The 25,924-nt window shown below is 35.3% G+C and overlaps 1 protein-coding gene across 3 annotated transcripts in view; it reads left to right on the plus strand.

Annotated features, from left to right (window-relative positions):
* Positions 1 to 223: 223 nt before the first annotated feature.
* LOC128243174 (probable serine/threonine-protein kinase DDB_G0278665) overlaps positions 224 to 25,924 on the plus strand; it is a 33,608-nt gene continuing 7,907 nt past the window's right edge. For 2 of the 3 annotated variants that reach the window (XM_052960766.1, XM_052960767.1), the window contains exons 1-13: positions 224 to 279; positions 521 to 563; positions 10,422 to 10,630; positions 13,614 to 13,774; positions 17,153 to 17,283; positions 17,468 to 17,669; positions 17,953 to 18,102; positions 19,899 to 19,993; positions 21,138 to 21,961; positions 22,607 to 22,667; positions 23,568 to 23,641; positions 24,125 to 24,168; positions 24,713 to 25,410. In XM_052960766.1, coding sequence (XP_052816726.1) covers positions 10,476 to 10,630; positions 13,614 to 13,774; positions 17,153 to 17,283; positions 17,468 to 17,669; positions 17,953 to 18,102; positions 19,899 to 19,993; positions 21,138 to 21,961; positions 22,607 to 22,667; positions 23,568 to 23,641; positions 24,125 to 24,168; positions 24,713 to 25,410 — 2,595 coding nt within the window. In that variant the 5' untranslated portion in view covers positions 224 to 279; positions 521 to 563; positions 10,422 to 10,475. Of the gene's footprint in view, positions 280 to 520; positions 564 to 10,421; positions 10,631 to 13,613; positions 13,775 to 17,152; positions 17,284 to 17,467; positions 17,670 to 17,952; positions 18,103 to 19,898; positions 19,994 to 21,137; positions 21,962 to 22,606; positions 22,668 to 23,567; positions 23,642 to 24,124; positions 24,169 to 24,712; positions 25,411 to 25,924 lie in introns of those variants that run through there. The other variant, XM_052960768.1, reaches the window with a different exon arrangement.

Below are 25,924 nucleotides of genomic sequence, written 5' to 3' on the forward strand. Positions count from 1 at the left end.
CTTTTAAAGAATACTTGCTACAGAAATATATTACTTTTATAACAATTGAAAAACAGCGATTTTCTAACTATTCAAACAAAAGTGAAAGTTTACAATTGCAAAAATATATACCTTACAGTAAAAGCAGCAGACAACAGTTTAACAACGTATCGCTCGGCCCAAATTCGCTACAGTTGTATTTAGCCCTAACATGTTACATTCGGTGTAGGTTTTAATTGGAAATCCCCAATCTAATAATAGAAAACGGAAAGGCCAGAATGATATCAGACACTAAAGATGGTAAACTAAAAACAATGAAACATTATCTTGTTTTTATTAAGTAAAATGTTGTTTTATATAAGATATTAGCCACAGCAATCACTAACAGACAATATTACTCGTTGAAATGCATATCAGTGCCTTTTTGTGAATGATTATTTTGAAATTATTACGAATGCATTTGTTTCGTTTTGTGAGTGAATCATTACAGACTAACTGATTAGTGAATTCAAATCATTAATATATATTCTGTTGTTTACAGAACGTTGTGTGGATCTTCTGCGAAGAAGAATGAAGATTTTCTGGTGAGAAAATACGCATTGTAAATGTGTTAAATATGATATTATACAGTTTATATATGTAGTCCATTTAAAGAGATTAAATATTCTCTTATTTTAAACTGGACTGAACCCAACTTACCATCCAATATATAGAACCAAACTGTCGGTGTCTTATCAGTGATGTCAGCATTTCATCTTTTTCATCGTCTATAAACAGGTCAAATAGTGTATTCGCACTTCAGGGGCCAGTTTCATGAAAGGATCTTACCAAGCCAGCAATTCCATATCAGATAGATATCAAATATCGCTTTGTCCATCAGATACAAGTCTAACCAATATCTTGATTGGCCAATATAAATTCAGTCATCTTACCGTCATTGGTTTGTCATTCATTCTACATTCTTTCAGATATCTTGAAGCCTCATATAAGTGTTATTTTTAGATCAACTTTTTCTTCATTTAGTATTGGTAAATTTTGTAACACATTTCTCTCTATTTTTATCTCAGTGGACTGTGCCAGACACATGTACAGATGGCAGTGTGTCTGTCAGATGCAGACAAAAAGATTAAAGATATATATATATATATATATTAACTATAATTGTTTCATTTACATGAAGACATTTGTAAAAGTAAATTATATACAGTTTTGATATGTGTTTTCATTAGTTACTTTTTTGATCATATTCAAGATATTTAAAACAAAAGTTTTAAATGAATCAACTTATAACGAAGTGAATTAAAATCAAGGGTCCGGTGATAATAAAATGTTAAAAAAAAGATTTTCACAAACAGTACGGATATCACAGGCGCGTAGGAAGGGAATTGAAATTGGGGCCGTGGAAGGGGTGGGCTTGGGAGGGGTGTCCCGTCCCGTCGAGATTTTTTTCAATTTTAAGCATTGAAAGACTCGATTTCCAGTGAGTTCAGGTTTTATTTTCATGTTTTTATCTAAATCTTTTTCGGTTAAAATAGTTTATATATAATATATAGAACTATTATAGTTTAGTAACATTTATTTACTATTACATTTATTTCATAATTTCTATTTCTGTACCATATACAATTATAAATTGTCACAGTAATTCAAACCCATTTAATACATTAATTTGCACACTTTGTTGAACAATCAAAGCAACATCATTCAGAACTTGCCGAGAACGTCCATTTTAAAGTCAAACTTTAATGTGGCGAGTATGAAATAATACATATTGCTGGCTATTTAATGACAATTCTATTTTAACGAGTAATTGCCTCGTCTTCCACTAACCCGTCTTTAATAACCCACTGACAGTTTTCACGCCAATTAGCTAGATGGTGTAATTATGACATGGTGACCTGTATATTCAATATCGTGTCAGACTGGTGTTGATCTATATGCGAGTAGCTTTATTTAAAATACGATTATTTAGAAAATCGGTATCAAATATTCGCGGCCCCACTGCCGCTACTAGCCACAATATTGGGGCCGCTCCTACGCGCCTGTATCAGACCTTTATTGTATTTGATATCTATCTGATATTTAAAATAATATGGGACTGATATATTTTCCTATACACATACAGGGATAATTACGTAAATATCTGACAATATCAAGCTATCATTGGGCAGAACTGCCGACTATCCGAGATGGCCATGCTCATTGGGTAGTGATCTCAAAAGAATTGGACTCAGTGCTTGATCTGAATGATATATTTAAGTCATTTTATGACCAAATACTGACAAAAACAACTACTTTGGACAAAAACCTGTCAACTAAAAGAAAGGAGGGTCACTATGGACATGCCCAAAATCAGGTTAAGCAACTTTGATGGCAACAAATTTGATTCATATACACAACCAAAGATCTCTTGAAATACTGTGACTTTTTGATAAGCTCAATCAATAACCTTTATGGGGATATACAAATTAAATTAATAAATGCGTAATAAACAACTATCCATTCATTTGTTAACAATAAATTAATATATCCTTTCAGACCAAACACTTGAGTCAAATTCCTGTGAGTGATCTTAGTAGTTACTTCTATAATCATAGATATGCATAAATGGCACAAATGTCAACAATTTGTTTGTTTTATTTCCAATTCTTTTATTTTTATTTAATATTCTAGTTAAAATTCATTTTACACGAATACATGTATGTGGGGAAATAATGTAAAATGTATAGTGATATCAATTTCTGACTAAAAATTAACTAAGATCTTTACGGGCCCAATGAGTGTGTTATGATTTAGGGTATTTGTAGACTCTCGGCATCCATAGTAATTGTCCTTCCTTCAATGGTGAATGCAGCACGCTATTCTACGATTCTACGACCATTGGTCCCAACTTTTATGATAGCTATTCAAAGTTAAAATTATTATTAGACACTCAATGGACCTTTGGCTAAAGGTTTCTCCATGAAAAATCATTGAAATAAAAGTTAATGATATTAGGCATGAAAAGATGGACAGGTGCGGTGTTCATGTATATGAAGTAACCAATAATAACAATCATGTCAAAAAAGGTCATATTTAGCTTGCATGTTCGAAGAATAAGGACTCTGAGCTATACTAATACTATTCACTTGAGCGCCGGCTTCACACGTTTGTTAAGGTTTTGCATGTAAGCACCTTTAAATTGTTATCTCAGCAAAAACATCATGTATTGCATTAAATCTTTAGATGTGTGTTCCCAACTATCTATCCATCCTACTTAATTAATGAAGTTAGATAACACTATTTTGAATATAATGGCAGTTAAGGTTTTGCATGTTAGCACCCATAGCAAATTATATTAGCAAATAATAGATGTATTGCATTGAGACTTTATACAATGGTACTCAACCATCAAACCTACTTGAATAACACAGTTAGATTACTTTATTTTGCATATAATGCAAAAATTGGCCCTTTTTTATCTGAGTAGGTCATTCTGGTTAATGTTCTGCATGTTAGCATATATAAGTCAATAACTTAGAAACTACTTCATGTATTGCATTGAAACTTTACACAATCTAGTAAGATAACTCTAACTTACATAATATATTATATATTAAAGCAGATTTTGACCTTTCATATTTTACTTCGAAATACTGTTTAAGAGTTTGCATGTTATCTTATTTTATAGTGATTGTTGCATGTTTTACCAAAACTTTGCAATCCTTAAACTCAAAAGCAGGATAAAAAGTTGAACAGTCGAATAGTCTCTTGTTTCACAAACTGTATTATTGGCCAGGTTTATGTATATGTTTATTTATATTTAAAAAAAAAATTGTTTCTTTTTCTGTATGAAATTAAAGCTTAAATGATATACGCTATATTTTAATGCCCCCGAAGGTGGGCATATTAAAATCGCACCGTCCGTCTGTCCGTCCGTCCATCCGTCCGCCTGTCCGTTCGTCCGGCTCTGTAACTTTCTCTTGTATGGACAGATTTTAAAATAACTTGCCACATGTGTTCCACATACCAAGAGGACGTGTGGCGTGCAAGACTCGTGTCCCTTCCTCAAAGGTCAAGGTCACACTTAGTGTTTATTCACAATGGAGTGCTGCATATAAGGACATAGAGTATAGGTTGTCGTGTCCGGGCTGTAACTTTCTCTTGTATGGACAGATTTTAAAATAACTTCCCAAATGTGTTCCACATACCAAGACGACGTGTCGCGTGCAAAACCCGTGTCCCTACCTCAAAGGTCAAGGTCACACTTAGTGTTTATTCACAATGGAGTGCTGCATTTAAGGACATAGAGTATAGGTTGTCGTGTCCGGGCTGTAACTTTCTCTTGTATGGACAGATTTTAAAATAACTTGCCACATGTGTTCCACATACCAAGACGACGTGTGGCGTGCAAGACCCTTGTCCCTACCTCAAAGGTCAAGGTCACACTTAGTGTTTATTTACAATGGAGTGCTGCATATAAGGACATAGAGTATAGGTTGTCGTGTCCGGGCTGTAACTTTCCCTTGTATGGACAGATTTTAAAATAACTTGCCACATGTGTTCGACATACCAAGACGACGTGTGGCGTGCAAGACTCGTGTCCCTACCTCAAAGGTCAAGGTCACACTTAATGTTTATTCACAATGGAGTGCTGCATATAAGGACATAGAGTATAGGTTGTCGTGTTCGGGCTGTAACTTTCTCTTGTATGGACAGATTTTAAAATAACTTGCCACATGTGTACCACATACCAAGACGACGTGTGGCGTGCAAGACCCATGTCCCTACCTCTAAGGTGAAAGATACACTAAGTGTTTATTCACAAGGGAATTCTGAATATAAGGACATAACAGTGTAGGTTGTCAAGTATGGGTGGTATTTTTTTATGTTCAGAGGCAATTTAAAATAACTTGCCATATGTATTTGACACGTAAAGGCAAGATCAACTTTTCATGTACTGACCTTGTTCGTAGGTCAATGTCACATTCGGGGGCATTCGTCACATATTGTGACAGCTCTTGTTTGGTGTATGAATTGTGGTGTTACAGGGAAACAAACAAATGTCATCATTGCATTACTCAAGCTGAGTATTCTCTTGATAAAGAGTATTCTCATGATATGCCCACAAATAATTTTTAAGTTTCCCTGAACACCCATTTATTGTTGCTAAATATATATAGCTCCAAACTAACGGAGAGCTCAGAGTTTAAGCCAAATAATAGACATTCAGCCAAAGGGATATTTATTTATCATTTTGAAACTTCTTATGTATCCCTGTACTGTGACTGCCAAATACAAAACTAGCCAAAAGTCTCTATGGTATACATTTATTTGGACTAGAACTGAGACAGAAAAAAACATTTCAGTAAGGAAAGATTTGGCCCATCATCACAAGAAAACTTTTAAAGCAATTCCATTAGTGGGTGTACATGTAGAGCCATTCCATTGATGGGTGTGCATGTATAGTAATTCTATTACTGGATGTACATAAACAATGATTCCATTAGTGGCTGTGCATGTCTAGTGATTCCATTAGTGATTACTGGAAGTACATGTACAGTGATTCCATTAGAGGGTGTGCATGTAGTGATTCCAATAGTGGATATATTAATATATGAACAGTGATTCCATTAGTGGCTGTACATGTACAGTGATTGCATTTGTGGGTGTACATGTACAGTGATTCCATTCGAGGGTGTAAGTGTACAGTGATTCCATAAGTGGGTGAACATGTACAATCATTCCATTTGTGGATGTAAGTGTACAGTGATTCCATAAGTGGGTGTACATGTACAATGATTCCATTTGTGGGTGAACATGTACAATCATTCCATTTGTGGGTGTACGTGTACAGTGATTCCATAAGTGGGTGTACATGTACATGCACATTGATTCCATTAGTGGGTGTACATGTTCATTGATTCCATTAGTGGGTGTACATGTACATTGATTCCATCAGTGGGTGTACATGTACATTGATTCCATTTGTGGGTGTACATGTTCAATGAGTCCATCAGTGGGTGTACATGTACATTGATTCCATTAGTGGGTGTACATGTACATTGATTCCATTAGTGGGTGTACATGTACATTGATTCCATTAGTGGGTGTACATGTACATTGATTCCATTAGTGGGTGTACATGTTCATTGTTTCCATTAGGGGGTGTACATGTTCAATGAGTCCATCAGTGGGTGTACATGTACATTGATTCCATTAGGGGGTGTACATGTACATTGATTCCATTAGTGGCTATACATGTACATTGATTCCATTAGTGGGTGTACATGTACTTTGATACCATTAGTGGGTGTACATGTTCAATGAGTCCATCAGTGGGTGTACATGTACATTGATTCCATTAGGGGGTGTACATGTACATTAATTCCATTAGTGGGTGTACATGTACATTGATTCCATTAGTGGGTGTACATGTACATTGATTCCATTAGGGGGTGTACATATACAATGATTCCATTAGTTGGTGTACATGAACAATGATTCCATTAGTTGGTGTACATGTACATTGATTCCATTAGTGGGTGTACATGTTCATTGATTCCATTAGTGGGTGTACATGTTCAATGAGTCCATCAGTGGGTGTACATGTACATTGATTCCATTAGTGGATGTACATGTACAATGATTCCATTAGTGGGTGTACATGTACATTGATTCCATCAGTGGGTTTACATGTTCATTGATTCCATTAGTGGGTGTACATGTTCAATGATTCCATTAGTGGGTGTACATGTACAATGATTCCATTAGTGGGTGTACATGTACATTGATTCCATCAGTGGGTTTACATGTTCATTGATTCCATTAGTGGGTGTACATGTTCAATGATTCCATCAGTGGGTGTACATGTACATTGATTCCATTAGTGGGTGTACATGTACATTGATTCCATTAGTGGGTTTACATGTTCATTGATTCCATTAGTGGGTGTACATGTACATTGATTCCATTAGTGGGTTTACATGTTCATTGATTCCATTAGTGGGTGTACATGTACATTGATTCCATTAGTGGGTGTACATGTACATTGATTCCATTAGTGGGTGTACATGTACATTGATTCCATTAGTGGGTTTACATGTTCATTGATTCCATTAGTGGGTGTACATGTACATTGATTCCATCAGTGGGTTTACATGTTCATTGATTCCATTAGTGGGTGTACATGTTCAATGATTCCATCAGTGGGTGTACATGTACATTGATTTCATTAGTGGGTGTACATGTACAATGATTCCATTAGTGGGTTTACATGTTCATTGATTCCATTAGTGGGTGTACATGTTCAATGAGTCCATCAGTGGGTGTACATGTACATTGATTTCATTAGTGGGTGTACATGTACAATGATTCCATTAGTGTGTGTACATGTACAATGATTCCATTAGTGGGTGTACATGTACAATGATTTCATTAGTGGGTGTACATGTACAATGATTCCATTAGTGGGTGTACATGTACATTGATTTCATTAGTGTGTGTACATGTACAATGATTCCATTAGTGGGTGTACATGTACAATGAGTCCATCAGTGGGTGTACATGTACATTGATTTCATTAGTGGGTGTACATGTACATTGATTCCATTAGTGGGTGTACATGTACAATGATTCCATTAGTGGGTGTACATGTACATTGATTCCATTAGTGGGTGTACATGTACATTGATTCCATTAGTGGGTGTACATGTACATTGATTCCATTAGTGGGTGTACATGTACAATGATTCCATTAGTGGGTGTACATGTACAATGAGTCCATCAGTGGGTGTACATGTACATTGATTTCATTAGTGGGTGTACATGTTCAATGATTCCATTAGTGGGTGTACATGTACAATGATTCCATTAGTGGGTGTACATGTACAATGATTCCATTAGTGGGTGTACATGTTCATTGATTCCATTAGTGGGTGTACATGTACAATGAGTCCATCAGTGGGTGTACATGTACATTGATTTCATTAGTGTGTGTACATGTACAATGATTCCATTAGTGTGTGTACATGTACAATGATTCCATTAGTGGGTGTACATGTACAATGATTCCATTAGTGGGTGTACATGTACAATGAGTCCATCAGTGGGTGTACATGTACATTGATTTCATTAGTGGGTGTACATGTACAATGATTCCATTAGTGGGTGTACATGTACAATGATTCCATTAGTGGGTGTACATGTACATTGATTCCATTAGTGGGTGTACATGTACAATGATTTCATTAGTGGGTGTACATGTACATTGATTCCATTCGAGGGTGTAATTGTACAGTGATTCCATAAGTGGGTGAACATGTACAATCATTCCATTTGTGGATGTAAGTGTACAGTGATTCCATAAGTGGGTGTACATGTACAATGATTCCATTTGTGGGTGAACATGTACAATCATTCCATTTGTGGGTGTACGTGTACAGTGATTCCATAAGTGGGTGTACATGTACATGCACATTGATTCCATTAATGTACATGTACAATGATTCCATTAGTGGGTTTACATGTTCATTGATTCCATTAGTGGGTGTACATGTTCAATGAGTCCATCAGTGGGTGTACATGTACATTGATTCCATTAGTGGGTGTACATGTACAATGAGTCCATCAGTGGGTGTACATGTACATTGATTTCATTAGTGGGTGTACATGTTCAATGAGTCCATCAGTGGGTGTACATGTACATTGATTCCATTAGTGGGTGTACATGTACATTGATTCCATTAGTGGGTGTACATGTACAATGATTCCATTAGTGGGTGTACATGTACAATGATTTCATTAGTGGGTGTACATGTACAATGATTCCATTAGTGGGTTTACATGTACAATGATTTCATTAGTGGGTGTACATGTTCAATGAGTCCATTAGTGGGTGTACATGTACAATGATTTCATTAGTGGGTGTACATGTACATTGATTCCATTAGTGGGTGTACATGTACAATGATTCCATTAGTGGGTGTACATGTACATTGATTCCATTAGTGGGTGTACATGTACATTGATTCCATTAGTGGGTGTACATGTACATTGATTCCATTAGTGGGTGTACATGTACAATGATTCCATTAGTGGGTGTACATGTACATTGATTCCATTAGTGGGTGTACATGTACAATGATTCCATTAGTGGGTGTACATGTACATTGATTCCATTAGTGGGTGTACATGTACATTGATTCCATTAGTGGCTGTACATGTACAATGATTCCATTTGTGGGTGTACATGTTCAATGATTCCATTAGTGGCTGTACATGTACAATGATTCCATTTGTGGCTGTACATGTACAATGATTCCATTTGTGGGTGTACATGTACAATGATTCCATTAGTGGCTGTACATGTTCATTGATTCCATTAGTGGGTGTACATGTACATTGATTCCATTAGTGGGTGTACATGTACATTGATTCCATTAGTGGCTGTACATGTTCATTGATTCCATTTGTGGGTGTACATGTACAATGATTCCATTAGTGGCTGTACATGTTCATTGATTCCATTAGTGGGTGTACATGTACATTGATTCCATTAGTGGGTGTACATGTACAATGATTCCATTAGTGGCTGTACATGTTCATTGATTCCATTAGTGGGTGTACATGTACAATGATTCCATTAGTGGGTGTACATGTACATTGATTCCATTAGTGGGTGTACATGTACATTGATTCCATTAGTGGCTGTACATGTACAATGATTCCATTTGTGGGTGTACATGTACAATGATTCCATTAGTGGCTGTACATGTTCATTGATTCCATTAGTGGGTGTACATGTACATTGATTTCATTAGTGGGTGTACATGTACATTGATTCCATTAGTGGGTGTACATGTACAATGATTCCATTAGTGGGTGTACATGTACAATGATTCCATTAGTGGGTGTACATGTACAATGATTCCATTAGGGGGTGTACATGTACAATGATTCCATTAGTGGGTGTACATGTACAATGATTCCATTAGGGGGTGTACATGTACATTGATTCCATTAGTGGGTGTACATGTTCATTGATTCCATTAGTGGATGTACATGTTCAATGATTCCATTAGTGGGTGTACATGTACAATGATTCCATCAGTGGGTGTACATGTACATTGATTCCATTAGTGGGTGTACATGTTCAATGATTCCATTAGTGGGTGTACATGTACTTTGATTCCATTAGTGGGTGTACATGTACAATGATTCCATTAGTGGGTGTACATGTACATTGATTCCATTAGTGGGTGTACATGTATAGTGATTCCATAAGTGCATGTACATGTAGACATGTATAAAACATTTTATACATCTCTTTATTTTGATGTCTTGTGAATCCAATGTTACATCTCAAACTAGATGTTGCTTCTTTCTAAGCTTTATAAATACAATGAATAATAATCATTTGCATACAATATTTTAAGTATGAATAATTATAAATTGCCTTTCAGAAACGTGATTTTATAGTCTCTGATTGATTCGTTGAAGAATTTTGAAGAATCAACATGCCGGCAAATGCTCCAAGATTGAGGTTTGAGGATCTTCTTGTAGGGGATAAATTAGGAGATGGTGGGTTCGGAGTTGTGTACAAGGGAAGTTATAGGAACAAAACCGTTGCCATTAAATTTCTTCACCCGAGGGATAGGGACATCTCACAAAGGTAAGGAAAAAGTATAGAATTTGAATTTTTCTTAAGTAAAATTAAAATCAGAGCATGTTGCTTTAAACTAAAATTTTAAAGTATCACTCTCTGTTCTAGCCAGTCTAAGTGTTATATTTACAAAAAAATAAAATAATAGCAGGTTGAACGCTGAAAGTTAAAGGGACTGTACACCAGATTGGCACCAAAAAAAGTTTTTTTCTGTTACGTATCTCAGGACAATTATTTAATAAAAAGTTTTACTATTTGATATCATAATTGTAAAAAAAAAATACCAAGATGTAAAAAAAAATCGAGTCGGAGACCGGGTTAAAAATGGTGCCGCCAAATTTGAGGTCTAGTGTTGTATCCACTGTGCTACGAAGGCTCACCCTAAACGGTTGGAATATTTAAGGTATATATACCTAACTTGGTTATATCACGTGATAACATCGACTACCTAATCACACATAAGGAATTGTACACATTGATATCAAGTTTATGTCAGTTTCGACAATTTTCTTTTTTTTATCAATATTTCATCATACAGAGTACAGCCCCTTTAAGTCTCATAACCTATTGCCTGCAAAAAGCTTTGTTCTAGAGTATGTTCTACACAATAACTTGTTGACATCTTCCATCTCTATGTTGACAAATTACGCCACAATTTTAAATCAAATTTATATCTTACATAAAAGCGTCTTAGTTGTAAGTTGTACCTGTCTACAGTGTTGTAATGGATACGGTCCGTGACTGCTTACCTAGACTGCCAGAGTTCCAAATAATGCTGTTGGCGACATATTTTTTTTCTAAATGTTTTTTTATTATGCACCCCCCTTCAAGAAGAGGGATATATTGCTTTGCACTTGTCGGTCGGTCGGTCGATCCGACAATAGACCAAAGCATGTCCGAGTGATAACTCAACAATTCCTGGACCTATTGTCAGCAAACTTAAAATGAAGGTTTGGCCTGACTAGTAGATGACCCCTTTTGATTTTAGTGGTCAACGGGTCAAAGGTCAAGGTCATAGTGACCTTTAATGGGGAAATATTGGCAAAGCTTGTCCGAGTGATAACTAAACAATGCCTGGACCTATGGCCATCAAAATTGGGACTGGGCCTGACCAGTTGATGACCCCTTTTGATTTATGGGGTCATCGGATTAAAGGTCACAGTGACCTTGAATGCTAAAAGGTTGTCATTGTGATAACTCGACAATGACTGGACCTTTGGTCCTCGATATTGACTTGGAGGTTGAGTCTGACCAATGAATGACCCTTATTGTTGATTGCAGGAGTCGTCGGGTCAAAAGTCAAGGTCACTGCACCTTGAACACAATCTCAACAAATGCTGGACCTATAGTCATCAAACTTGACATGAATGTTCGGCCTGACCAGTCAATGTCCGCTGTTGATTTAAGGGGTCAAAGGTCAAGGTCACTGCGACCTTAACACAAACTCAAGAAATCCTGGACCTATGGTCATCAAACTTGATGTTTGCAAAATAAAATATCTCTTGATATCTCTTGTTATTATTAATTTCATGCCTCAACTTAACACCTTGATATTGTATTTCAAAACTTTCAGGAAAGTTTTATATTTGATTACATCGAAACAGGCACATTTGGGCCTTGATAGCCTTACTCGACCCATAACCTTTGGCTTATAATGGTAAGCCAGTGTTGTAAAACAGTTAATAGATACAATTTACAAGACAATTTGTATTGAGTATTTCATGAAGGTAACGTACATGCACCTTAGTATCTGACAACAAAGTTTCATGTCGGAATAATAGCTTCCAATGGTAACACTTTGTATTCCTCTTTTATACCCTCTCTTCACAAAGTGAAGTCGTGGCTATATAGAAATCAGTATAGTTGTCATGCCTGTCTGTCTGTACTGTTTTTGTCCAGTTTATATTTTTCTCAAATTATGGTAGGATTATTGTTTTTTAAATTATTTGTCAGAAGTGACCATCATAGCATGAGGATATATCCCGCACATGACATACGCCCCTACCTTCAAGGTTAAGGTTACAGCTACCTTTTCTTTCCCATTCATGGTCGGATTTTAAAACTACTTGAGAACTTAGTATGTTTAGCTATATTAAAGCCTTACTGAATATGGTTTAAGTCCATTTCTTTCCCATTCATGGTCGGATTTTAAAACTACTTGGGAACTTAGTATGTTTAGGTATATAAGCCTTGCTGATAATAATTTGTGTCTGGTCCATATCTTTCTTATTCATGGTCGGATTTAAAAAATATTTGGTAGAAGTGTCCACCAAAGAATGAGACTTTTAACTCTTCATTCAATGTCAAGGTCAGAGCGACCTTCTGATATCAGTATGTTTTGCAAAATATAGGTCATACTTATAATCTTTCTCATCTATGGTAGGATTTTAAAATTATTTGACAGAAGTGACCGCCAAAGCATGAGGATATGTCTTGCACAAGACCGATTGTCCTTACTTTTGAGGTCAAGGTCACAGCAACCTTCTGATCTCGGTATGTTTTGCAAAATATAGGTCATACTTATAATCTTTCTCATCCATGGTAGGATTTCAAAATTATTTGACGGAAGTGACCGCCAAAGCATGAGAATATGTCCTGCACAAGACCCCTTGTCCTAAATTTTGAGGTCAAGGTCACAGCAACCTTCTGAGAACACCATAGTATAAGGACATGTCAGCCACAAGACTTGTGTCCCTCCCTTAAAGATCAAGGTCACAGCAACCTTCTAAACTTATCCTGTTTGGCTATATAAGCCTTCCTGATGATAGTATGTGTCACTTATCAGGTACAATACCGTTACAATCTCCCTCATGTCTCTCCATTATAGACAATTCTGTGGCATATTAACCCTCAGTAAATCATGTTTCGATCAACTCGATTTCTTTAATTGTTCTATTCAGGCAGTATTTTGGACACTTGGGTGTGCTGAGGTATTAATAACATTTAATGAAAGCTCTTCTTTAGTTAAACTATTTGTGTATGTATAACTCAGGGACAAGCGTGACTTTGAAAAAGAAGCAAGGAGGTTGTTTGAAGCACTTCATCACCCTTTTATCATTGACATAGAAGGAATTGTTTTGGGTGAGAAATACGCTCTTGTGCTAGAGTACATGCACTTCGGCCATGTACAGCACTTCGTGAAGGATTATGAAGGTAGGATGCAAGTTTTCATTGATAACAAATTAATGCCTCAGCTTGCAAGATGAATGTTGTTCTTTAGTCAGAGGTTATATACCTTTAAAGGGACTGTGTCACAGATTGGCACGATTTTTTTTTTTTTCTTAACGAATCTCAGGACAATTATCTTATAGAATGTGTTACGCTTTGATATCATAATTGTAAAAAAAGTACCAAAATGTAAAAAAAAAATTGTGTTGGAGACTGGGTTCAAACCCACGTCGCCAAAATTGAAGTCCAGCGTCTTACTAACTGAGCTACAAAGGCTTATTCCATTTGGGTGACATAATTAAGTTATACACCTACCTCGGTAATATCACGTGATAACACCGACTAGCCAATCAGGCATAAGGAATGAATTCTACCTGGTAGACATACCCAGTAATCTTTTTTAATGGAAAAATACGAAATAACTGCTAAACTTAAATAAATTGTACACTATGTGGTACTTCAGTTAGTAAGTTTCAATGCATTGTACACATCGATGTTTATGTCAGTTTTCGACATTTTTTGTTTTTTCGCTATTTTATCATATATTTTATCATATGTGAGACAGACCCTTTAAATCCAAGGGAGTGATTAAAACTCAGGTCACTAGATCATTTAGTATTGTGAGGTTATTCACTTATTGAGAAATTCAGCAGTTTAAGGCTTAAACTATATTTGATATAACCTCAGATTATAAAATTCTTTCCTTGGGCCTATTTTATAAACTCTGAGCGACAGTAAATAGAAGTAGTTCACCACTTTTATTCAGCTACCAACCGATCGCAGAGGAACAGTCCATTATAAAAGTTTTGACTCCAACAATATGCACAGCTTACCTCCCAAACCTAGCATGAATAAACCCGCCTTGCATATTACCTGATCTCATGACCTATTGTTTTAACTTGCTAAAAATACATGACAGTCATATTAAGATCTCAACTATTGTGATTCACCAGCATCTCTTGCAAAACTCTGCCTACAGGGGTCACAAAAGGTCAACCAGATGTGTTTAATACTCACAGGCACGTGATACCAAATAGTTTTAGTGTGAAGAAATTAACACTACTGTATACTGAGTTTGACAGTTGATTAATGGACACGTAAGAATCAAAGGTTAAAAGGCAATATATCTGTAAAAGTATAATGTCATGGATAAATACTTGAATCAACTAGTTTTGTATGTACATTGTTTGTAAAAGGCTATTAGATTCAACTTGTGTATAATAAGTCAGAGACTTTTACCTTTGTGTTTGTATTCATTTTGGGCATATATGTGTTGATATATATATATATATACTGTAAATGACTGGGTATAAGACGATAGGGGGTATTAGACGCAGACAAAAAATCTGTGAAAAGTCTGAGAAAAAAACGTTTAATTTATGTTTTGGGTTAAAGGACGCATTGAAAATATGTCAAAAACCTCTGTCAATTTCGGCCACCTGATGTTTGTTGACAGTGACGAAAAATATTTTTTTCGTGAAAATGGCGATGGTTATCTTTAAAACCATACAATGATAATGCAAAATGTGTTTCATTTTAATTCGTTTTATGTTAGGAAAGGCACTTAAAAGAACTGATTGTGACCATTTGTTTCTGGATAGCACTGAAAGGTGCCTTTTATGAAAATATGTAAGATTTCTTTTTGACAGTATATCGTAAACGATAACCTGTCGAGATTGAAGTTATGCATAAACCTTTTATTGTACGGTTTATTCTCAAAATGTCAACACCTACAGAAATGAATAAAGTTCGCGTAAATGTGTGAAAAAAACAAGACCATTATCGCATCAATTTGTAGTATTAGTATGTTAAACAGAACAAAAGGCAATGCGAGTTTTTCACACCTTATACAACCACGGACCTATAAATGGTTTATAGGTCCGTGGTACAACTGACAAAAAATATTTTGACAGTGCGAAACTTTGCTTTTTATATGCATGTTTAATAATTGTTCAATTTAATTTATTATTCAAAATAATATTGAATAACTTTAATCGAAAAATATTTTTGTTTAAATTATTAAAGTCTTACGATATACCGTATCCCGATCTTCAACTGCCGTTTTAACCCGTATATACTCGATCAATATGATGCGAGTAACATCCCTTTCTACATAAAACTAAACAAACTCTCGGCTTGAAATCGACCTCAGAAAAAAAGTTCAAAAAATTGTTACTGGGTATTATACGCAGGCATTTTTTTACATCAAATTCTGAGGGAAAAAGTGCGTCTAATACCCAGTCATTTACGGTATATATATATACAGTCAAAACTCGATAGCTCGATATTTTAGGGACCGGCCAAAATACTTAGAGCCTCGAGAATATCGAGCCAAGCGGGATTGCTTACAGAATGTTATCTTTGTTTTCTTTAAAAAAGTATTGTTTACCTCGTTTGTTATTGGCTACGCTATCTCCGTAACGTGACTTATTCGATACTTAGAAAATATTGTTTGATTTTTTTATTTATTATAAAAATACATTTATGCGAAAACAACAAACAAGCAATTTCAAACAGTGGGTAACACAAACATAGCTTATAAGTTATATCTAAATGCATAGAAATTTATAGATATGGATAACAATTAGAGACAGAACTTAAGGTGATGGCATGTTTATTCAAATGGTTAAACCATTTAAATTTGATAACAATTATAATACCAGTCAAGCAATTTTAATCGATTATACCTTATGCTTATCGAAGCCAATCAAACAAATCAAGGTGTGAGATTCTTAACTGAACCCGGGAAAATGACATCCACCTAAGCAGACAAAACAAAGTGTGAAATTCTTAGTTGGGACCGCGAAAATGACTCTGAGCGTGGAGAAATATCGACCCTCAAGATATCGAGCCATCCGATCGAATTTTATAAGAACAAAGAGTAAAAAAAAATCGGTCCTTTTAATCTGGTTCGAGCCAACAAGGATATCGAGCCATGAGATATCGAGCCAGCGAGTTTTGACTGTATATATCCCGGAACAACCTATTTTTGACCACAGTCTAAACATGTTATACAAATTAAAATAAAAAAATATTGTGCACAAAATTTTGTTGCGAAGTATAGTTAAAGGTCATGGTCGAAAGCATGTTGTATCTAGGTCAAATACAACATGTGACAGCCGCCAATTTGGATCCAAAATGTAAACAACAGACGATTGAAACAGATTTTATTTTTTTGTTTTTTGAAAGATGAATGATTGCTTTAAATGGTACACACAAACATTTATTTTTTATTATCACTTATTTATGATTAAACTGTAAATAATCCTTAGGCGGTCGAAAACCCGTTGTTCCGGGATATATATATTTATATATATATAAGTAATGGTGATTTTTTATGAATTAATCATTATTATCTTACAGTTGGTTTACCGCTCAAGATGCGTATTACCAAGCAGATTATATCGGCAATGGACTTTCTTCACATGAAAGAAGTAAAGCATCTTGACTTGAAGGCTGAAAATGTGCTTATGAACAGTAATTTTGATGCCAAAGTAAGTGTATTTTCATTTATTTGTTTGCAATTTTTTTTATCAATAGCTTGTCGCACAGTCTATTTTTCCAAGTGAAAGGTTGAGGCATTGTCAAATTCTAAGTCTTCTTAAAAAATATATTTCTGAACATCAATGCTTAAAATGATGATGAAAAGTTGATTTCAGTACATTCTTTTATCTTAAGGTTTGTGATTTTGGCCTGTCAAAACGTAAGACAGCAACTTGTACAGTGGAACTTCATGGAGAGAGTCCTGTCCGACGGGCAACTATTTCCCACATTGCACCAGAAGTACTAAAAAACATTAATTTGGAAGCCTCCTATGAACAAGATGTATATGCCTTTGCGGTCACAGCTTGGGAGATATTTACTGGACAAATACCATTCGGTTTGAACGACACTTTTTCCCTCTTGTTTAAATTTGTTATTTCAATATATTTTGAAAAGGATTTATATATGTTAAGCATGATATTGGCATAATCACTTTGGTGTACACATACTTATGGACTTTGCTGCATTCTATAAAGACAACCTTCCACTTTAGAAGTCCCTGAAGGCCGTTGTCATACACTTACACATTTGAATTTGGCTCTACCACTTTCTTATTGTATATATACACACATGTAATAGATGTCAAGTACTTGTCAAATACCAAATTAACATTTTTTCAGGTAACCAAAATAAAAATATGATTAATGAAGCTGTGATCGGTGGCCAAAGACCAGACATAATGCTATTGGATCGTGACTGTCCACAGCAAGTGAAAGCCATGATAGAAAAGTGCTGGACCCAGAGTTCAAAGGATAGACCACTGTTCTACTGTAATATATATGGATATATCTGATTTATAGTTATTTTAACTTTTCTGTTTTTCAAAAATCTCGTTATTATCCCCTGCTGAATTGAAGGTCTCAACAGGGCATTATTGTTTTGGCAATGTCTGTCGGTCTGTCCGTCCCTCTGCCCATCTGTCCGTCTGTCACATTTTTTTCTGTCTGGAACCATGTAGTGCTACAGATGAGTCAGATGATGTTCAAACTTTGTCAGACTGTCCTCCTTTATAAAATCTCGACCACTTGTAAATGTGGTCACATGGGGTCAAAAACTAGCCCACTAGGTCAAATCTTAGAAAAATCTTTGGAACACACAAGTTATTATATTTGGTTCAATTTTCATTAAATTTTATCAGAGTGTTTTCCTTAATTAACTTTTCAATTTGATCGAAACCTTTGACGTATGGTGTCAAAAAATAGGTCACTAGGTCAAATCTTAGATTTTTTGTATGCAACCATATTATCGAAACCATATCTTGGTAGGGATTGGTTATATTATGTTAAACCAGTGGTCAGAATGGTTCCCTTGATCAAATTCCAATCACTTGTAAATTTTGGTCACATTGTATCAAAAACTATGTCACAAGGTCAATTCTTAGAAAAGTCTTTGAAATAACTATAGGCATTAGATTTGGTCCACTATTCATTGAACACAATCAAATTCCCTTCATTAACTCTTGCGCTAATAACTCTAAAAACTGGGTCACATGTGATCAAAAATAGGGCACTAGGTTAAACAATTTTTCTCTGAAACCATATCATTGTATTGATTGTTCAAATTATGTTCAAACTTGGACAAAGTATTTCCTTTGATGGAAATTCACTGTATTTTAAAAGTGGGTCGCAAGGTGTCACAAGATAAAATCTTACAAAAAAATCTAGGGAATTCTAGAGGCAATGTTTTTCTTGATTAAATCAATGACTAGTTTGAAACTGGTCATAGCAATTCAGAAACTATGTCAGTAGGTCAAATCTTTCAAAACTCATGTCCAGAACCTAATATTGGTATTGAAAGGTCAGAGTTTGTTCAAACTGTGGTCAGAATGTTCCCCTTGATGTAATCTTAATAGACTCTAAAAGTGGGTCACATGAGGTTAAAACTACGTCATTAGGTCAACTCTGAAAGAAAACTTCTGCACAAACGGAGCCAATATATCTGCTTGAATCTTCATGAAACTTATTCTAAATTTGCCTCATTGGAATCTTTGAAAACGAGGCCAATAACTAGGTAAATATCCAGGTCACTAGGTCCAATTTTAGAAAAGTCTTGGGAACACTCTTGAGGCTATATATTTGCAATATTTCTCGTGCAATCTTGATTACTTAATTAAAATAATTGCCTTGATGAAATATTGTTTTAGTTTGAAACTGGGTAATGTAGTAATTTCGGTTACTATGTCAAATCTAAATTCTAAACTATGTACAATATTCTTTATATTTGCTCGTTGTCATTGTCTTTGTGTAAGCATCAGCACCATGGTGCAAAACTGGAGCTCACAATATTCAAGCACATGTTATAAGTAACAATAGGCTTGGTGTCATAAACCCTTACATCTGGCTTGAGAAATTGTTGGGTTATGCCCCTTTACAACTTAAAACAACAGATGAGCACTGGGGTTCGCTCTGTGGCTCTCTTGTGTTTTGTTGAATTCCAAATCTTTCTAGATTACCTTAATACATATTTCTTTTTTATTAATAAATAATTACTTATCTTTGAAATGACCTTACTCTGAAGTTTCCTTTATTTTGCAATTGAAATAAAATATAAATTTATTTCTTTGTAGATTTGAAAAAAGATTTTGACATGCTGTACGTACCTTACCATGCACGAGTAAAAAAAGTTTGCTATGAAATAAGAGCCCAGATTTGTAGGAACTATGTAAGTATATAAGGGGATATTTTTATTAACAAAAAAGTATACTAAAAAGTAACCCTATATTATGTAATGATTAAGACACATATTAGTAAGAATTTCTGTCTAATTGACTAGTACCCCTACAGACATACCAATACCTGTACTGCCTACTGGGTTAATATCTGTCTTTTTTAAATGGATAGATTCTGATGCATTGACATTACGAATACAATGCCAGTTAAGAATTTTGCAAACTGTGAAAACACCGAAAAGGTGCGTATATTGTCACGTTCGGTGCTTAGTAACCTTCAATGAACTAGTAATCGACCAATTATTTCATTAAATAAAAAAATCGAGTATGGACACTCATCACGCACATCTTGTAAACTTGGAGATTTTCATTGACAGCACACGTTTACCACATGCTTATAACTGTCAGTTGCTGCATAAAACACATTTAATTGATTTGGTTCATTATTTGTTAAAGGCAGTTATAATATATTAACAGAATAATGATCGTAAGTTATACAGTGAGACAGGTTTTAACACTGTATACTGCGACCAATGTAAAGAATATACTAGAGTATGTACGTAACAAGGCAATTGAAAAAATGAATAAAGGGTTTATATTTCGTGGGATCTTGAATTCGTGGATCACCCAACCCACGAAAACCACGAACATTAATGCCCCACGAACATTAATGATTTTCTCATTGTTTGGGCGGGCTGGTGGGAGGGCAGCATCAAAGTCACCTTATGTATCGAATAATTTTAGATAGGTTTGACATAAAGAGACCAAACTTGGTATTATTACATTGTTATTGTATTCTAAGTCAAAGCGGCGTAGTCGAGCGCGCTGTCTTACGACGGCTCTTGTTTTTTTAAAGGCGCGCTGTCTTACGACGGCTCTTGTTTTTTTAAAGGAGTTTATTATACACTTGTGTATGTCCATATTGTTATCAGAATTTTTGGCTATGTATTATCATTTTGGCCAAAAAATTCTCTATCGTATAGTAAAAGGCATACTGATTCTTGAACGAGAGATATTGATCATGATCGTAATTGACTTTTGTTTTTTTGCAGTTACATTCTTTATAATGAAAATGGAAGACAAACATTATTTATTATATTTGATTATTAGTATCTTGAGAATGGGTTCTGTTTATAGAAAGAAGATCCATCCCATTATAAAGAAGTATATGAGTGTACAAAGGATTTTGATACACAGCGAACGGAAGAGGAGACATTTAATCAGACCACTCCATGGGATTCACAGCCAGATGCAAATAAATCAACAACAAGAGTTGAACATCCAGAGGAAAACCTAAATCCTGAAAGTGGGACAAGTAATGAGGAAAAGTCAATTCAGGAGGGTGAACCAACTGTTCAAACTCAGCTCTCGTCTTCCTCTGACAGTAGCCTGGCAACTCCTGATGGGAACACTGAGAGATCATTATGGAGCAATGTTGCTGGTCCAGTGTCTCAACAGTCTGGTTTACATTGTATCTCGTATGGTAGTCAAAATGCCAGCACCAATCTTGCGACTCCTAATCTTTCATGTTATGGGGCTTCAAATGATCAAATATCAAACAGCAATGTGACACCAGCTGTAACTCCACAGGTAAATGATGAAATTGCATTAGCTAATTATACCCAAAGATTGTATGTAAGAGATCTGACAGAGGGTGAGACTGGACAGACTGACATGAATCATCATTCTCAAGATGGTGGAAATCCGAACATAGACATACTTGTGGACAGAATAACTAACACACAGGAAGCCTCAAGAGCATATGTTGAGCCTCAAGCAAGAGTTGACAGACAAATTCCAGAAGCAGGAAGAGGAGGGAACCAGGGAAATCCATTAGAAGCCACTTGGGTTGGAAATAATCCTAACAACCAGGAAGAGAATGATATGACTATGATGAAGATGAGTCAAATGTCAGACAGGGTTTCAGTTCTTCCTCCGGAGCAATTGGTGAACAGATTTCAGTAAGTATATGGTCAAATCTGTCAAAAAACAAAAATCTTAACCTTGTTACTGAGTAATCCATTTCAAATTTATATTTTAAAAGAGTTATACTTAAAATCCGTATACACTCCCTGACAAAAATAATTAGCATTGTTGCTATTATTTTCAATCTGGAATGACATTTCCTATGATGGGCATATTTATTCCTGAGATTACCAATATTCCTTGTTAAAAGGATTTTTTTCTCATGATTATCATGCTCTGAATTACTTTTGCAGTATTTTTTCGGAAAACATCTTTTTTTCTTAAAAAAAAGAGCCTAGTTGAAAAGAGCGCAACGCTAAGTACATAAATTGTTCAATACAGCACGGCCATTTTCAACGCTTTTTATTAATGATGTGACATCACACTTTTTGGATAGTAATTACGCAAATTGTATTAAAAAATAACATAATGACATATTTCATCATTGCGGTGTCATTTATGATTTAAATATAATTATAAGATTTTCATCCCTTGCCCAATAAACATGTTTTTAAGTGTTAATCAAATTTAATGTGCATTTGTCTTGGAGAGCGTGGATGCAAAACCGTGTTTGAAATTTTTATGTCAACAATTTTGTTTATGTATTACTGTTAACCATCGCACATCCCCTTTCCTCACAGGTCAAGGCAAGGGACAGTGTTTGACCAGAACCCACAACCTACCATTCATCAACCCTTGATTGTAAGTTACAAGTGTGATTTATTTATTGTTGGAGAATGAACACCAGTGGCAGTATTCAATTAATTTCTTATCCTTAGATACCCTTCAGTGATTCTATTCAGTCTATTGGCCAGTTATTTTTATAGTCCAATGAAAACACTCAGTACAGGGTGCTACCAAAGACATTGACTCAGGGTAATTTTATAACATGATATCTGTTTGTAACTTCCAAAAAAAAAAATTTAATTGTTTTATTCTATCAAAAACTGAAAATGAAGGTGTTATGCACCAGTTAATTGTAACCACGGCCCCCCCAGGTCTGGGGAATAGCGGGGACTTGGACTTTCGGTCCAGCCAACTCCGGCTAAAATCCCCGCCCTGAGGGGACGAACAAATGTTAAAATCCCTGCCAAATGCCCCCGCACCCCAAAACCCTAGGTAAGGCCCATTCCCCGCTATATTTAAAGCGGCACTGCAGCGCCACTAGAAAGGTAAAAACACGGCCCATTTCCCCGGCTATTCCTGGTATACCGCCTGACCTGGGGGGTGCGTGGTTACAATTGACTGGTGCATTATGGTAATTTGGGTTCAAACCTGGGAGAGTTGCCTAGGCAGAGAGTACCAGAGAGCTCTCACATCTCCACCCATGTGTGACACCCTTGTCATATATATGATTTGGGGAAAAAATCTTAAATTGGACTTAATCTGCAACTAGTTCCTTACTATGTCTTATAAAAACACGGTTAAACTACAGCTTTTGGTGCTCTTATTGATACATGTTAATACATAAAAACATGAATTCACATGGCCCATGAAGCAGAACACTGGACATGTTTCAAGCATTATTATGAAGGTAAAATCTTTTTAAGATTAATGATAAAAGTATGCTTTTATATATGTGTTATGATTTCAACATTTCAGCTGCCTTCCAATGTGAACTGCAGACAAGAGGCTCAAAATCATGAATATAAGACAGTGATGCCATCAAAATATGGGTAAGATGTTTTTACCTTTCTTTGTGCATTATTTTTTAGTTGCCTTAAATGATTGCCATAATCTATGTTCATCATGGAAGGCCTTACTGCCATAGTGCGTATTGATGTAGAAAAATAATGATTAAAAAATAGCCAATAAGTATATGTAAGAGTATAATTTTTGTAATCTACAGGAAATATTTTCTGTAGATGGCCAAAATTGGGCTATTAACTTATTTGGTGTTTGCTGGTGCATTCATCAGAATCAATCTGTGTAAAATAAATGAACAGAAACTTTGAAAATTCCTCGATTGTCATTTGCCCACACAAAATTGAAAAAAACACAAAGTTTAAAAATAAGTTGACAATCTTCTATAAATACTATTCCTTTGTGTGTCAACTTGTTCTGTGTGCTTTTAACTATTTATTTACCGAGTATTATATTGCCAATTATGAGTACCAGTATCTGTGGTACAAAAGATTTCTGTTCTGGTATTATTTTAGACCAAGCACGCCATATGTAGATGCTCAGACGGGAAGTCATGCAGGTAAGATAGTCGTGTACAAGTAATGATCATGGAAATGAATTTAGTTTGACAAATAAAAAAAAAATGTGAGTGGTCTATCCAACATGGAATTTAAGAGTTATAAAACTGATGTCAATTGAGTAATTAATTTTAAGTTTGGTATTGAATGACTAAAAATATGATATTCTCTTTAATACATGATATTAAATACTTATTTCCATTCCATTCTTTTATTGCATAAACAATACTATGTGTATAGCAAAAAAACAACAATACATACAATATCAATTTTATTATTGATTATATATTTCATAAGTTACTAGTGCTAAATACATACAAGTCACTTAGGATGTCTACATTTTAAACACTTTTTATTTATGACATCATATAAAAAATTATGACACTAGTAATATATCAAAAATAGATGACAATGTTATTTTATGATGGCGTTATAAAGGACATTAATTGATCATTCTTTTTATTTTCATGTTGTTTCAATTAAAAAAGGTTTATTGTATCATTAAATGTTAATATGTACATACATATCAATGCTGTTCATTTTCAGGTCAAGCACCAAGACAGGACCCTCAAGGCCATGGATCTCCATTTAATGCACATGCAACTATGAATGAGCAGTCCACAAATGCCAGAACAGCTCAAAACCTGCAGACCAGGGAGACAAACATGGCTGTCAGCAGCTCAGCTAACCAGAAGTCTCCATCATTTCAACCTGATAACACACCAGTGCAGAGAAACACAACAAATGGAATTGTGCATCAAGCTATTGGTTCTTCTAAAGGGCAGTTTCTACCATCCTATGCAAGACAACAGGAGATATTTGGTCAGCGGGTTCAAAACCAACATGTTTCCCCTCCCACTTTTTTAAATCAACCAGCACCTTTTATGGTGAGTGGTGATTACCCACAACATGCAAGAGTAACTTTGAGTCAAACAAACATGCAAAGACCATTTTATCCGCCACAACAGCAGGCATCGATCAATCCCACATATCAGACTGCTCCATCTCAGAGGCCAATGTACCAACCAGGAAGCTCTCAAAATCAATGGCAACCATTACACATTCTGCCTGGTGATTCAGGGACTGGAAAATTAATGTCAGACTTACCAGAACCACCATCTAACTCCACACAGTTCAGACCATTCAGTTCAACTGAAAACTCAGCAGATCAGTTAAGAACTGAAACACGTCCTTCCCAGACTTCCCAACCATATGCATCCCGGGGGGCGTCTCAAGAAAGACAGGTATGTATATGACATGTGAATTGAGATCAAAGCCCCTTTTGTAGATAGTCTTCAGACCTCAAACTTTGAAAAACTACTTCTTTTCAAGTTCATTTTAACCCACTTTTTGTATCAATGAGTTCTTTGTTTAGCAGAATGACCTTGAAACCATAACAATAGATTAGTTGCATTGCAGCCCGAGTGTGAGTTTGTACTAGTTAGGCTATTTCCACGCTGTACCTTGTATTGTCTAGCAGATAATAACTATTTTTGATCTCTATATTTATGAGATTAGTAATGGTCAAAATGATGGAGGCTCTGAAAGTAAGGTAACATAATGATATTCACTCTAGAGTTCAGCCTATTTACTTCTATGAGATAAGAAATAAAACAAAGCAATTGCATTGGCTGTCATTTTGTTATTATGTTATCATTTTGTGACATTAAGAATTACGTCACATGCCTTATTTTGCAGGAATAAACTGTAAAAATATAGTGTGCATTTGACGATACAAAAAAGGCATAACATTTTCCA

Source organism: Mya arenaria, chromosome 8 (assembly GCF_026914265.1).
Source record: "Mya arenaria isolate MELC-2E11 chromosome 8, ASM2691426v1".
NCBI classification, from domain to species: Eukaryota; Metazoa; Mollusca; class Bivalvia; order Myida; family Myidae; genus Mya; species Mya arenaria.